Here is a 16,163-nt window from a genome sequence, read left to right on the forward strand (position 1 = left end):
TCACACAGCTCCATGGTGGTAGAGCTCAGGCCAGAAGCCAAGTTTTTTATTTGCTCTTCCAGAACATGTTGTCCACACCAGCCAGACCCTTAATGGACTGCCTCAGGGGATGTTTGCTCCCACTCACTGCCCCCCCCCTTTTCTGGCTGTTTCAGAATTTTAGTTGATTTACCAAGTGCCAACACAGTGGAATAGATCAGTGGAGAAAGACCAAATAATGGGACCAAAACAGGGTTTAATGAGAAGCAACTGTTTTTCTTAAGACCATGACCTCTATTTGAATCCCATTAACTTTTCTCCAAGACCAGAAAGGTGGAAAATGTAGCCCATAAGCATAAAGTTCTTTTTCCAGACCCCAGTGTCTGCCCTAAATAATCTGGCTGAGCTTGTGAGGAGAATAAAATAAAACAGCAACTGTAGAAGGGCTCTACAAACTTAGCATCTGATTTACCAGGAAGCTTGAAAGGAAGGTCAGAAGATTACAGGGCAGCAGCGCAGAAGCACCCGGAAGGATGATAAGGAAGGCCGACTGAAGGAAGGAGGCAAGTGGACTGGGCTCACAGGATCTGGGCGCCGAGACTGAAGGCCTCAGGCACGTGTGCTAGCGCAGGCTTCCTGCATCGATTCAAATTACCCTCAAAACTACAGAGCAAAGCCCTTTACAGCCAATTGATTGCAAGATGTTGAAAAGCTGAAGGAAAACCAATTCCCCTGAAGCTGTACACCCAAGAGGCACGTTTTCCAACGGAATGGAATTCTGTTCCTGGAGCTACAGGAACTGCAAGATTGGCTCCAGAAGCTGTAAACCCTCATTATTTTTGCAGCCTTAAGTGTTCTTTGTGTGCGTGAATTTGTTCTGTTTTGTTTTGTTTTTTGTAAGCTTTCCCTGGCTGAGATTGCCTTCTAATAGATAACTCTTCTTCCAACTGAATGACCATCTGCTCCCCTTGGAATCTCAGAATTAGAGTAGTTCTGGAACTCAGCACTTAAAACTCACACCTGCTACAAATTCACAAATTCTTCTTCTGTGTTATCACAGCAGCACAGGCGCCCCTAGTTGGTCCCACCCAGTTCCTCCCCCAACTGATGAGATTCTTTTAAAGAGCTCATAGGAAAAATTCCACCCAGATGCAACACGCCCAAGAAGGGGGCAGGAGCGGGGATGGGTAGGAGCTGATAAACCCAAGTCAGTTTGTGGGCTCAGGGAGTAGGAAACCCCGCCCTACGGAGCCTCAGCCCTGAGCTGGGAGCAAAGTGAATACAGAGGAATAATCCTGCTTTACATCTGGGATTCCTGGATGTCCTCACCTACAAGGCAGCTGCTCCGCACAGCAGGACGCCCCCAAATGCCTCAAATACTAATAGCAGTCAGCTGGACTGACACAAGCAGAGTGGGAGGTTCCGGACTATCTGAAATTACTGCCACAAAGCATGAATGATGCATGAAAGGAAACCATGCCTAGCCCAAAAGGAGAAGACAGTGCTATCTACTACCAGCAGTACACCCAACCACCACCAACCTGTGCACAGGGGAATCTAGGAAACCTCAGACCATCATCCTACCCTTCCCATCTCACCAGAGACGCCAATGTCACAGCATGCTCTGTGGCAGGCATCACACTCACACACCCTTGGGTGGGTCCAGACAGCGAGCTGGCCATGGAGTATTGAGGAGGAAGAGCCTAAGGCTTGGAAGTATGACTGGATTTGGATCCAAGATGGGCTACTTCCTAACTACATGACCCTCTGTAGAATGGAGATAATGCCCCCATGGAATTGGTCTAAAGATGTGATGAAGAGGCTCCTCTCATTCCAGTGATGTGCTTGGGGTGTGGGGGGTAGGGCGGGTATTTTCACCCAAGTCAACCCTGAGTACTTTATGAAAATAAGACATCAACAGGACAAGAGATAAATGCTGCTGAAGATGTGGAGCAAAGGGATCCCTTGTGCACTGTTTGTGGGAATGTAAATGTGTACAGCCACTATGGAAAACAGTATGAGGATTCCTCAAAAAATTAAAAATAAAAATACCATATGATCCAGCTATTTCACTTCTTGGTATATATGCAAAGGAAACAAAAACTCTATGTTAAACAGATCTCTGCTCCCCTCATTCACAGCACCATTATCTACAATAGTCAAGACATAGAAACAACCTAAGCTTCCTCTGACTAATGAATGGATAAAGAAGGTGTGATATATACATACAATGGCATACTATCTGCTAATTAAAAGAAAGAAAGAAAGAAAATCTGGGGCACCTGGGTGGCTCAATTAAGCATTCGACTTTGGCTCAGCTCATGATTTCACGGTTTGTGAGTTCAAGCCCCACATCTCTGCTGTCAGTGCAGAGCCTGCTTTGGATCCTGTCTTCCTCTCTCTGCCCCTCCCCCATTTGCACGTGCTCACACACACACATACACTCTCTCTCTCAAAAATAAAATAAACATAAAAAAAAAAAGAAAATCCTGGGGCGCCTGGATGGCTTAGTCGGCTAAGCGTCCGACTTTCGCTTAGGTCATGATCTCGCGGTTCGTGGGTCCGAGCCCCGCATCAGGCTCTGTGCTGACTGCCAGCTCAGAGCCTGGAGCCTATTTCAGAGTCTGTATCTCCCTCTCTCTCTGACCCTCCCCTGCTCATGCTGTCTCTCTCTCTCCTAGAAATAAATAAAAAATATTAAAAAAAAAATCCTACCATGTGACATGGATGGACTTTGAGAGCAAGATGCTAAGTGAAGTAAGTCAGAGAAAGACTAATTCTATATGATCTCATGTATATGTCAAATCTAGAAACACAAACTCACAGAAAAAAGAAATCAGATTTGTGGTTAACAGAGGCAAGGGTGGGGTGAGAGTGAACTCCTGGGGATAAATTCCCCATAAATTCCTGGGGATGTAATGTACAACATGATCAGTGTAGTTACCACTGCTGTATGTTTGAAATCTGTTGAGAGTAGATCCTAAGGGTTGCTTCACAAGGAAAAAAATATTTCTTCCAGTTTTTTTTTGTATCTAGGAGATGATGGATATTAACTTACTGTGGCAACCATTTCACAACATATGTAAGCCATTATGCTGTACACCTTAAACTTATACAGTGCTGCATGTCAATTAAACCTCAATAAAACTGGGAAAAAATTAAAGAAGAAACCAATGGTATAGCATAATGAAGAGTATGAAAAATGAGATAGTCCGATGCATCATAGCAAATAACCCAAAATAAAGATATTTAAGTGCACAGCCAGACGCACAGCTCTCAGTTTTACATGGGAATTGCCTTCCGTGAAAGAAGGTGTAAATGTTCTTGATAGCTGAGTACTGTGCAATCCACCAAAGGTACGCACTAAAACAAACAAATGCATTCTCCATTGCTACGGGGACAAAGGCCAGTCCACAAAGGCCAGCAGCCCTGGATTTGTGGGCAGCTCTGCCATTTACCATCTCATGACCATAGACAAGTTAGGGAATATCTAGTCTCTGTTTCCTTATTAGCAAAATGGGGACCATGGCATTCATCTTGAAGGGTTGTTGCAAGAATTAAGTAACCTCATATGGAATAAAAAGCCCTAATGCAGTGCCTGACACATAGAAGGGTCTTAATAGTTTCAAGGAAAATGATTACTCAAAATTTTCACATATACAAACCCCACTGTTCCTAGTGTCACAGAAAGCTGCCCAAATTTGCAATCTGGAATCGAAGGTCCTTCATGTATACAAATGGAACAAGGTCTAAAACTTCAAACACATGTCCTAGGTCTCTACAGCCTATGGAGGCTCTGTGCTCAATGTCATGACCAGACATAGATATAGTCCACTTATTTCTATGAACTTCGCCATAAAACCTCTTGTTTCCCTGCTGATTTGGTGTCTCTCTTGGGTTCTCTACTTCTGTCCTAGAACTTGCAGTGTTTTCTATCTCTTTAAGTGATGCTTCACCTGCTTGGCTACTCTCTTTTCCCACCAAAGCCTTTGAGACACACTTGGATTCTTTTGTAAACGAGTTTCCTCTCGACCTACTCCCTTAACCTCACACAGGTTACAATGTCCGTCCACCCCTGACCTGAAACGGTCCTTTATGTAGAAGCAATTTCGTCCTCCTAGTTAAAGCCACTGGCCTCACTGGAGCCCTTACCCTGCGGATCTGCCTAAAGTCTCTAAGATTCACTTTCTTCCTCCAAAGACTTAGCTTTGCTCTCTCCCCTTCCTGGCTCTTCTTCCTCCTTTCCCTCCACCATCCCTAGAAACTCCACTCTGCCCTAACGCTCTCAAGGCCTTGCTGGCACACACCTGTCACTCCCAGGCGTTAAGCCAGCACCAGCTGCTCAGCTGCATTCTAGCTCCAACATCTCTGCCAACTCTAGCCCTGCACGTCTAACACCAATGGAAAGTATCCCTCAGTCACTGCAGGATGAGTTTCCAAAGGACCTTCACACTTCCATATGTCTCAGGTTCTAAGGAGACCTCTCCTGACCACATCTGTGAAAGAAGAGAAGTTGCTCGGGCTCCTGGATTTATCTGAAATACCTGGGAAATTCCATGTTAAATAGCCATTCATTCCCTTTTACGTATACAGTGGCTTTGACTTCAATCACCCACCAATCATAAAAATTTAGATAACATTTAGTAGTTAAAACATAAGGCAAGCCATTCCTTTCCTAGCTCTAAAGAAATAGGAAAAAAAAGTTCAAGACGGAATTAGCTACTTAATTTCAAAATTTTCAGCTTGATCAGCTAAAACTGTCTTATTTTTTAAATTTCACACTTACAATGCAGTGTCTAAAGTGTAAAAACACACTTGAATTGTGTTTGAATGTCACCATTAGTGAAGAAAAACACCCAGGTCACTTATTTTGGTTTTATCTAATAAAACAACAAAACCAGGGGTGCCTTGGTGGCTCAGTCAGTTAAGCAGCTCAGGTCATGATCTCATGGTTCATGAGTTCGAGCCCCACATTGGGCTCTGTGCTGACACCTCAGAGCCTGGAGCCTGCTTTGGATTCTGTGTCTCCCTCTCTGTCTGCCACCCCCACCCCCCGACTCATGCTCTGTCTCTGTCTCTCAAGAATAAATAAGACATTTAAAAAATAAAATAAAACAGAAACATGTATCATTTCTTAAAGCAATTTTTGTTGTCTTTCCCAGTAGATGGCAAAAACATGCTCCAACTGCCTCCCATTAACCTGCTGTTCTGGAGGTGATTTGCTCCTCACTGACGACAAAGAATCTGTTTCATTGAGTTTTGGTCAAATGCAACAATTAAATCATCATTTGATTTTGCAAGCGCTAAAATAATTTCAGAAAACTTAAAAGAAGAAACATCATTTACATGAAAGGCATTACTTCCCCAAATGAAAATTCCATTTATCTGAATCGCATCAGTATTAAGATTATAGCAAATCATAAAATGTAGTTCTTGTGTAAAACAAATGAAATATTCCTGACTAATAATTCTAATTTTAAATAAATCCATTCAAGTTGTGTTGAATACTTGGTTCACGTCTCTACCACATGTAAAAAAATCTTACTTGATTCTCATTTCAGTGACTGCCGGCCATGGACAGTGAGGTCTACAAATTACCAGCTAGACATACAGGCAGTATGACAGGGCTGCATCTCTCTGACAAATCCAACTCATGGGCCAGAGATTCCATTTCTGCCTGATTCTCTCTCTATTCAAAAGGGGGTGGGGGGTCTCTTCTAGGTTGCTGCAGTTGGCCTAACAGGAATAACCCCTTCCCTGTTTACAGTTCCCACCACAGCCCAAGTGGAACAATCCAGAGACCACTTCCACCCCACAAGCCTGAAGGCCCATCTACTGCCTTCTGGAATAAGGTTTTCTGGAGTACAGTTTCAGTCTGTCCCATGGCTTTGCCAAAGACAGATCCGCCTACTGGCTATTCTTTGCTGTAATGACAACTGTGCTCTAAGACAAACAACTTATTCTTAGGGGGAAGCAAATAATTGCAACCATCACGTGTTCCCCAACAGCCATTGATTCACATCGCTCGTCCTCTGATAACTTACACAAAAACACAAAGGCTTGACGGAAGACAACTGAATGAGTGTGGTGTACTTAACAGAATTTGTATTCCACTGCATTGCTTCCTCTTTTTTTTTTTTTTTTAAGATGGTGAAATCTTTATAAGCAGAAGGACGATTTTCACCAACAAGGTGACTATTTTCTCCTGACAACCTCTTAGCCAAATCCCTAAATCTAACATGAAAAATATAACTCATTTTTAAGCAAGTTATAGCTGGGACTTCAGTTTAGAGAGCTACAACACTAGAAGAGGTCCTTTTTATGGGGACCTTTGGACAAACCTCGCCTGTGATAGGAGACCTGCTAGAGCAAACCTCTCAGCTAATCCTACATTTCAACGTTTTTAGCAGTATANGGTGCCTTGGTGGCTCAGTCAGTTAAGCAGCTCAGGTCATGATCTCATGGTTCATGAGTTCGAGCCCCACATTGGGCTCTGTGCTGACACCTCAGAGCCTGGAGCCTGCTTTGGATTCTGTGTCTCCCTCTCTGTCTGCCACCCCCACCCCCCGACTCATGCTCTGTCTCTGTCTCTCAAGAATAAATAAGACATTTAAAAAATAAAATAAAACAGAAACATGTATCATTTCTTAAAGCAATTTTTGTTGTCTTTCCCAGTAGATGGCAAAAACATGCTCCAACTGCCTCCCATTAACCTGCTGTTCTGGAGGTGATTTGCTCCTCACTGACGACAAAGAATCTGTTTCATTGAGTTTTGGTCAAATGCAACAATTAAATCATCATTTGATTTTGCAAGCGCTAAAATAATTTCAGAAAACTTAAAAGAAGAAACATCATTTACATGAAAGGCATTACTTCCCCAAATGAAAATTCCATTTATCTGAATCGCATCAGTATTAAGATTATAGCAAATCATAAAATGTAGTTCTTGTGTAAAACAAATGAAATATTCCTGACTAATAATTCTAATTTTAAATAAATCCATTCAAGTTGTGTTGAATACTTGGTTCACGTCTCTACCACATGTAAAAAAATCTTACTTGATTCTCATTTCAGTGACTGCCGGCCATGGACAGTGAGGTCTACAAATTACCAGCTAGACATACAGGCAGTATGACAGGGCTGCATCTCTCTGACAAATCCAACTCATGGGCCAGAGATTCCATTTCTGCCTGATTCTCTCTCTATTCAAAAGGGGGTGGGGGGTCTCTTCTAGGTTGCTGCAGTTGGCCTAACAGGAATAACCCCTTCCCTGTTTACAGTTCCCACCACAGCCCAAGTGGAACAATCCAGAGACCACTTCCACCCCACAAGCCTGAAGGCCCATCTACTGCCTTCTGGAATAAGGTTTTCTGGAGTACAGTTTCAGTCTGTCCCATGGCTTTGCCAAAGACAGATCCGCCTACTGGCTATTCTTTGCTGTAATGACAACTGTGCTCTAAGACAAACAACTTATTCTTAGGGGGAAGCAAATAATTGCAACCATCACGTGTTCCCCAACAGCCATTGATTCACATCGCTCGTCCTCTGATAACTTACACAAAAACACAAAGGCTTGACGGAAGACAACTGAATGAGTGTGGTGTACTTAACAGAATTTGTATTCCACTGCATTGCTTCCTCTTTGTTTTTTTTTTTTAAGATGGTGAAATCTTTATACGCAGAAGGACGATTTTCACCAACAAGGTGACTATTTTCTCCTGACAACCTCTTAGCCAAATCCCTAAATCTAACATGAAAAATATAACTCATTTTTAAGCAAGTTATAGCTGGGACTTCAGTTTAGAGAGCTACAACACTAGAAGAGGTCCTTTTTATGGGGACCTTTGGACAAACCTCGCCTGTGATAGGAGACCTGCTAGAGCAAACCTCTCAGCTAATCCTACATTTCAACGTTTTTAGCAGTATACATTTTGGAATCTTCTGTGTGCCCCAGAACACACAATATGGATCTAATTAGGTCCAGCTGCCTTATGTTAGTAATAAAATTGAAAGAAAAAAACCAGAGAGGTGGGGGTGGAAGCTTTGTTCACCCCTCCTATGCCCTGGTGATCACAAGCCCGCAACTTGAGCGCATCCTCCACTCTCAGGGTAACAAACGCTTCCAAAATACCCCAGCGGTCCTGGGACCCGGCTCAGCGCTCACGCTTTTCAGCTGCTGAGTTTTCTTCCATTCTGGAAAAGATTTACCGACCGGCCGGAGCCCAACGCTCCGACGCTGCCCAGGCCCCGGCGCACTCTGCCAGCTCCTAGGCTCAACCACTTACACCAGCGCGGACGGACAGGGCATCTGGTTCCAGGCACAGTTGTACTGAGCCTGAATAAAACTCTCACTTCCCTCCAGCACAGAGCAGCTCACGTTCTTGTTCACGATGTAGGCGCACCAGTTCCTAGGGTGGAGAGCGAGAAGACGGTGTCAACCCAGAGAACAATGAGACTGGGGGACCCGCGCGAGCCCATAAGGCAGCGGACCCATAGGGGTCAGAGAGCCCGCCGTCCCTGCGGAGGCGGGAGTCCAACAAAGCGGCCATCAGGAGGCTGCGCCTTTGCGGAGCGTGTACCTTTAGCCGAAAAAGACTGGGAAGAGAAAAGTGCTTACAGTCCCAGGGGCTTCAGCAATTCCTGGGATGGGATCTCTCTGCTCTACGGGACACTCTCTGCGACCCTTGGCCCCGGAGGCAGCATTGCTTGAAGCGCTGGCGAGTTTACCCGGACACGCCTCGCACGGGCCGTGGAGCGCACGGCGGGGCAACCCGAAGGGAACCCCCGGCTGCTTCTCCCCGCCTTTGGCATGGCGCTGGCGGGGCCGGCTGCTACTAGAGGGTGGGGGTGGGCGGGGGCCCAGGGCTCTTGCAAGGAGCCTCGCAGTGCTGGGAGCGAGGAGAGGGACCGCACACTTACTTGTTCCTGGCGCCTGGCCGTGCGGGGTGCATGGGCTGCGGGCCGGCATGGCACAGCCCCGCGCCGCCCAGGGTCAGCAGTGCCAGAGCCCAGCTCCAGGGCGCGCGGGGCCAGAGCCTCGGCCGCATTCTGCGCGCTGCGAGCGCGCCCCTCCTGCCGGATCCGGAGCGCGGCTGGTCGAGNCCCGGCCCCTCCTCGGCGCCCCCGCTCCGCAGCCGCCCCCTCCGGCTTCTCGCTCCCAGTTCTCCTTTTCCACCCCGTGCGCCCGCGCTACTCCTTGGTCCCTCAATGACGCACAGGTCCCCCCGGGTGCCGCCCTCTTTATTTCACTTCCCTCTCCGAAACGTGACTCTCCCTCCACCACGGCTCTCCGTCTCTGGTGCCCTTGCCGCTCGGCAGGGGGTTTGGGGTGAAAGGGCTGAAGAGTTTAGAAGGGTCTAAGTTACAGAATTTCCAATTACTCATTCCTTTGGTCTCTTCCCAAAAGCGGAGCAACTCCGCCTTCCACCTTCCAGCAGGCGCGTCTCGGCCCCTGGGGAAGTGGCCGCAGTCGGCGAGTCTGGCAGTCCTCGCGTCATGCCTGATGTGCCCGGGTGCCGGCTCCCCGGAGTGAGTGAGGGACATCCTTATCAGTCCCTGGGAGGGACTCGACTCGGGTTTCCTCCTCTGGCCAGACGTGGCCATTCCCTACATTTGGGCTTCCACGAGTTTACGGGGAAATGAACACGGGTCCTCTTTACTCAACTCTGCTTCACGCAACCATTTCAGTTTCCAAGTCAACGTGCGGGGCAGAAAGGGGACAGCCCGGCCACTTCACAACAGCGCCAGACTCTAATAAATACTACACTAATTTTTGAAAGATAATCTCACAGCCTCTGCTTCTGATGTCCTACTCTGAACTTTCTTTTTCTGTCAACATTAAAGACACTTACTTCCCAATGGTCGCATTTGCTCCTAAATGCTAGATGTTCGTCTTTTCACTTGCATTCGTATCATCTGCCTATTCTTGAGTTCCACTAATCTCTACCCATTTATTTTGGGGATCAAACAACTGCACAGAAAAATGCTCCATAAAATCCCTGCCAAAGTGCTTGTATTCCGGGGAAATATTTGAGTTAACGTGCTCTATCTAAACACTAGAGTGAGGTTTTTTGCAGACTGCATAAACTAACTATGGTATCTGTGAGTAAACAGGTTGCTGTTGGCTGTGAATTGTTACACGGACAATGAATATTTGCTATGCTCCCTAAATGAAGCGCTTGGTCCGTTTTAGTTTAGTTTAGTTTTTTATTTTGTTTTGTTTTGTTTTTTACAAATAGTTTATTATCAAGTTGTTTCCATATAACACCCAGTGCTGGGGGGGAGGGGGGATGGGCATGGAGGAGGACACTTGTGGGGATGAGCACTGAGTGTTATGTGGAAACTAATTTGACAATAAACTATTTGTAAAAAAAATAAAAAATAACACCCAGTGCTCATCCCCACAAGTGCCCTCCTCCATGCCCATCTCCCCCCTCCCCCCCACACCCATCAGTCCTCAGTTTGTTAGCAGCATTCAAGAGTCTGTCACGGTTTGCCTTCTTCCTTCTCCCCCACTATATGCCCCCTTCTTCTCCCCCATGGTCCTCCATTAAGTTCCTCCTAATCCTCCTATACGTGTTTTAGTTGTAACAGGCTTTGATGATGTTGTTGGGCCTTTTGATTTGCAAATGGAAGAAAAAAAATTCCCTAAGTAGAAACTTCACAAGAGCCAAGAAGAAAATTATACCATGAAAGGACACAGTGTGCCCATGAACTTTCTAAATGGAAGATCCTACAAATATTGGACTGAAGTCATCCAAGTCTTCAAAAGAGGCACCCTGAGGAGAAAAATCACAGTAAGGGATAAAAAGTGGACTTGCATAACCTAGGCTGTGTCTTTCTATGACTTTCCTATCCTTTCAATCCTAACACCGTTTTTGTTCATGAAGTGTCATAGGAAAGAAACAGCATAGAAATGAAGGAGAATGACCAAAGCAAACAAAACACAAAAAAACAAACGAGGAAACACAAATAATGTGTGTCTACAGCCAGCAGCTAACAACCACAACTTCACTTCAGTACAGGTAATTCTCAGAGTTGGGAGTAAATTGAACTGATGAAGTCAAATCTATTTTTTTCCATTGAATTAAAGTTATACTAGGAAGCTTAAGAAGCTGTATTCTACTCCAAGCATTTGAGGACCAACTTTCCATTGAGATGACCATAATACTATATTTAATCAGTTATAAATGGCACTTATCAGTGGATAACTTTTATTCTGAGCATCTGTTACATGTTAGCATTGTGTGAAAATAGTGAGGGTTTACAAGTGAGCCCAAACTGATCTGAACTCTGTGTTTACAGAACTTCCAGGCATTCCTGTGCAGTGAAAGGTATAAAATTTCTGATGTACAGTCAATGAAGTGAGACAATATTTCTCACACGTGTTTCTCTAGACACATGCCCACGTGTACCTGGTGTGGGGCTGCTCTGGGAAGATGGAAGAAGACTTCTGTCTGTTAGGAGGATTTGAGGCCAAGATCCCAAGGGACCCTCTTTCCTTTCCCTTCTCTAACTGCAGGAAGGGACACATCAAACTTGGGAACCAGAAAGCCCTCTCCAGAAAGCAGAGGGAAGACTCCTGAGGATAGAGAGCTTAAGCACATTAGGAGGGTGGGTCTTGTGGCCCCAGCCAGAAGGAATAATAGGGGTATAATTGGGAGATGGCTGTAATGTGAATTCTTTATAAGCTGCCAACTACTTTAAATAAGCACTTGAAAACTGTCAGTTTCCTATCATAAATTTAAGGAGTTTCTTCTGCTTTTAAAATCAAAGTGCCCCATAGTACGTTCCACTCTTAACTGTGTGACCAACTTAGCTAAAGCAAAAATGCAAAGTTAGACCTACTTCTTAAAAACTATTCCCTCACTATTGGTCATGATAAAAATGCCCATCAGGCTTTGTACTTAGGGGTCATGTCTCATGAAGCAGTTAGCCTGCTGGGCCCCCAGTACCCCCAGATTCCCCTTAGTCACCTGGTGGAGGAAGGTGAGTGGTTACAGAGGCAGCAGGGGCGTCCTCACATTCATGTGCTCAGTCATCTGAGCTCATGACATTTGATCAAGATGAACTGATTTGTATCTAGGATGTATGTGGTCAAGAGTCATAAGACCAGCTTGGCTATCTCATCCTTCCTACTTCTTGTCTTTGCTCTCTAGAACTCAAGAAAAAAAAAAGTCCTGCCCCAACTTCTAGGTGTACTTTTATGTGTCTTTACCACTTCTTTGTACTTCATATCTAATGATAGAAAAAGAAAGTCTTTGAAGACCGGATATCTTGAATAAATTTTGATTGCAAAGCATTCCTAACATAATACATTCTAAGAAAATGTCTTACACATTCATAAATTAGTGATAAGATGTCCTATATTAAAAAGAAATGCAGCTTGATAGGGAAAGAGAGACAGAAATATCTCTGAGAAAAATTAACTGTACCATTTAGCTTGGTCTGTTTTGGGATAATGAAGTTTGGTTGATACAATTTCATTTAGTTACACGTGATACAGGCATCACATTGCACAAGACACCTTCAGAATGAATTGAGAAGACCCTAGACTTCAAAGTTACAAACAGCTACTTTCCCGTCTTGTCAAATACCAAGATAGATTTGAAATTATTTATAATTTATAATAATAAATTAGAAATCCCATTTACTATACATAGCTAGAGATTCAAAGTCTCAATATCTTCTGAAACCAAGACCGGTCTTATTTATCAACTGATTGATTTAATGACATTGTTAAGGATTCTGGTCATTATTTTAATCATCTTTCTTAAGAGATACCAGGAGTAAATTTCCTTATATTGATCTGGGGTGTGTGACTTAATACATTTTAAACTATCACATAAGAATTTCAAATCTGTGAAAAGTTAAAATCATGCTTCAAATCACACCTGAAAACAGTGTCGTTAAGAGCTCATGTAATGGAGTTAATGTGCTGTTCAAAATTGGGTACCCTCACCTCTTAGCAGAATGATCTCAGACAAGTCAGTAGGGTTCTCTATCCCCCATCTTCTGCTCTGAAAAGGGGAATGCCTTGTGTGGGCACAGGGAGGATTAGCTGGGTTGCCACACGTATACTCTTAGCACAGTGCCTGGCATACACAAGGGCCGAGTGGAGGATAAATACTCACAGTTGTTACTGTTACCACCTCAGCACTGCAATAAATTTGCAGTCAGGTTCAGGAGCTTTGTCATTCTTTTTTTGTGCCGAGTGAAATGGGCAGCTGACCGTCTACTACAGTTCTTCTTTCTAAGTAAGAAATATAGGGGTGCCTGGGTGGCTTAGTCGGTTGAGCATCCAACTTTCACTTAGGTCATGACCTCGCAGTTCATGGGTTCGAGCCCCGCGTCGGGCTCTGTGCTGACTGCCAGCTCAGAGCCTGGAGCCTGTTTCAGAGTCTGTGACTCCCTCTCTCTCTGACCCTCCCCTGCTCACGCTGTCTCTCTCTCTCCTAGAAATAAATAAAAATATATATATAAAAAAAAAAGAAATATAAAGAAATGGCATCATGAAGGTGCATGCATGACTCATTCAGAATGACTCTAAATGTCATAGTTGGGAATGCAGTACTGGGCTCTTGCCTTCCAGCCCAGGTTTCTTTTAACTGGCCTCCAGAGGGAAACATATAGCTCAGTTTATTGTTCAGGAAATTTCATCCTCTACACTGCAAAGAAATTTATTTTAGAACAATTCAATGAGATCTTTGGACGGACTGATAACTCTACAAATATAAACTCAGATCATCAGGCAACTCAATTGTGGATATCTTCTTCCTCAAAAAGATGAAATGAGTTTCTAATTCCCTATCTCTTAATTTTTTTCAGATGTTTCTTAGTTCTAAGAATGCTTCCTATAGCCAAATAATATGTTTGGGAATTCATTGCTGTCACACTTCTGGTGTGGTTTTGAACACATTTTTTCTTCATAAGAAATAACTGACAAAAATAGGCTCTTAGAATTCTATTTGTTTCCAAAAGAGCTGTAATAGCTTAGAGAGTAATGTCTTCCTATATGAGCCACCTCAAACTATGTTGTAGCTCATCATCTATTTATGGAATAAAAGTTGATTATTCTAGAATCAACAAAATGTTTTCAATAGGCAGAATGTGTTTGATGATTATAAAATACATGATCATATTTTAAAACAATCTCAATCTATACTCACTAGAAAAGTATTCATGAGCAAATTAACACTTTGTAGTATTTCAGGTTGTGCAGTTCTAAACAATGTTGTATTTAAGTATGGTCTATTATTTAATGTAGTATATTTTATAAAGTTTCTACCAACACTGAACTAGCAAATACAGAACAATTGCTCCTAGGAGAAACACAGGGTTAGGTTCCTATAAGCCTCTGATCACAATGTTTTTGTGAACCAGTCAATACATAACCTTGTTTTATGTGTGTTTCTATTTAAAGATACCTTATTTAATACACATTATTGATGCATCAGTATTAAACTCATGGCCAACACCACTGTAATTCATGCCTGAAGAAGCTTAATGAATACATATTTTCTCCATAAGGCACATGACAGCCTTCCTGTGGTCAGGAACACTAGCCAGCACTTCAGCACTATGTGTGGGGATCATTTTAAATAGGAAAATCACCAACACAAAGCACAAAAATGCAAACTAAAAGGGACATTAAACTTACCATGAAAAGGCCACTTATTTATAGTCTGAGAGGGAAAACAAGAAGGCAGAGCACTTTCTTGCTGAATCTTAGCTGGGAACACACACATCAGACAAGAAAGGTTTTTACCACTCTGGACAAGTCCACAAATGACTGTAAAAGTGTTAAAAGTATTGCTTTTGGATCTAAAAATCAGTTTAGCAAGTAGGCAATTTTACAAATACAGAATCTGAATAATAAGGATGAACTGTATTTCAGCTTAAGTCTGGGAACAGTAAGAAAATATTACATTTGGGAGGATTAGGAAAAAAAAGTTCTTGCAATTTTGTGGCCATCAAAAGATTTCTTTTGCCAGGAAGCAGATTGGGGAAGTTCTGCATATTGAATGCTATACCAGGCAATGTGGAAGCTAGAGAAAAACAGACTTAGTTCTTTCTCATCTTAATTGACTGATATGCAAGATATACGTGTATGAAATGATTTAACATAAAGTTACATTCAGTAAATGGAATATACCATAGTAAAAACTGTTTAGCTAGGCGATGATAAAGAAATAGAGCTGAGGCAATCAGAAAATTTGGATATTAATTAGGAAAGAGAAGTGTGGGGGTTTTTTTGTTTGTTTGTTTATTTAAGTAATCTCTACATCCAGTGTAGGGCCCAAACTCACAATTCTGAGATCAAGAGTCATATACTCCTCCGACTGAGCCAGCCAGGTGCCCTGAGAAGTGTGGGTTTAAGCTAAGGGTTACACTTTTTGGTTTGCTTTCCTTTGAGTCATCTATGATATCAAAAATGAATGTGATCGCTAGTGAGGAAGGGGCACTTAATGTAACCTTGTACCTTGTATATTTTTAATAAATAAAGAGAGGGCCCAGTTGGTAGACTAGCCAGACTATAAGGTATGTGGTCTTAGACGTAGCCAGGGGGTAGGCGAGGCAGAGGCCAGGTAGGACTGAGGAGTAATGAACAAGAGGAAAAAGTGCGGTACAGGCTGGCCGGAGAAACAAACAAACAAACAAACAAACTCTGGGTCTCTTTTTCCCTTATCTAACAATAGGTAGAATGACCAGATGTCCTGATTTGCCTGGACCAGTCCCAGGTTACTCCCGCTGTGGATCAGTTAACAGTATTAATTATTTTTAGTGTCTCCTTTCATCTTCAAAAGTGTCTGCATTTGGACTATAAATTATATGGTCATTCCAAGAGGCCTAAAATGAATGGAAAGCCACACTATATTTAGCCTTTATAAAGGCTGGAACATTAATGAATGTCAATGCAAATAAAAAAAATTAGAAAATGAGAAAGAACTGGTCTTCAGTAAGTCAAAACTTTACTTGGAGCAAGTTCTTCTGTTATTGTCTCATGAATATTTCGGTAACTTTTTAAAGTTTATATTACTTAAAAAAAAGTTGATTAAGCACCAGAAACTTGGTTGCTTAGCTGGTTGTTGATGAAGGCGAATATTTACATGAGGTTCCTTGCCTCTGCCTTCTTGGACTTAATCACTTAAACTCATCCTCAGGAGCTAAGGAGAACACAGCAC

The 16,163-nt window shown here is 43.2% G+C and overlaps 1 protein-coding gene across 1 annotated transcript in view; it reads right to left on the reverse strand.

Annotated features, from left to right (window-relative positions):
- Nucleotides 1–9,076, reverse strand: part of EMILIN2 (elastin microfibril interfacer 2) — a 56,487-nt gene extending 47,411 nt beyond the window's left edge. Inside the window, exons 1-2 of the mRNA XM_077778197.1 lie at nt 8,899–9,076; nt 8,265–8,387 (exon numbers count right to left, since the gene is read on the reverse strand). Coding sequence (XP_077634323.1) covers nt 8,265–8,387; nt 8,899–9,026 — 251 coding nt within the window. The 5' untranslated portion in view covers nt 9,027–9,076. The remainder of the gene's footprint in view (nt 1–8,264; nt 8,388–8,898) is intronic.
- Between the last annotated feature and the right edge of the window lie 7,087 nt (nt 9,077–16,163).

This window comes from Crocuta crocuta, unplaced genomic scaffold (assembly GCF_008692635.1).
Source record: "Crocuta crocuta isolate KB4526 unplaced genomic scaffold, BGI_CrCroc_1.0 scaffold26, whole genome shotgun sequence".
Lineage (NCBI taxonomy): Eukaryota > Metazoa > Chordata > Mammalia > Carnivora > Hyaenidae > Crocuta > Crocuta crocuta.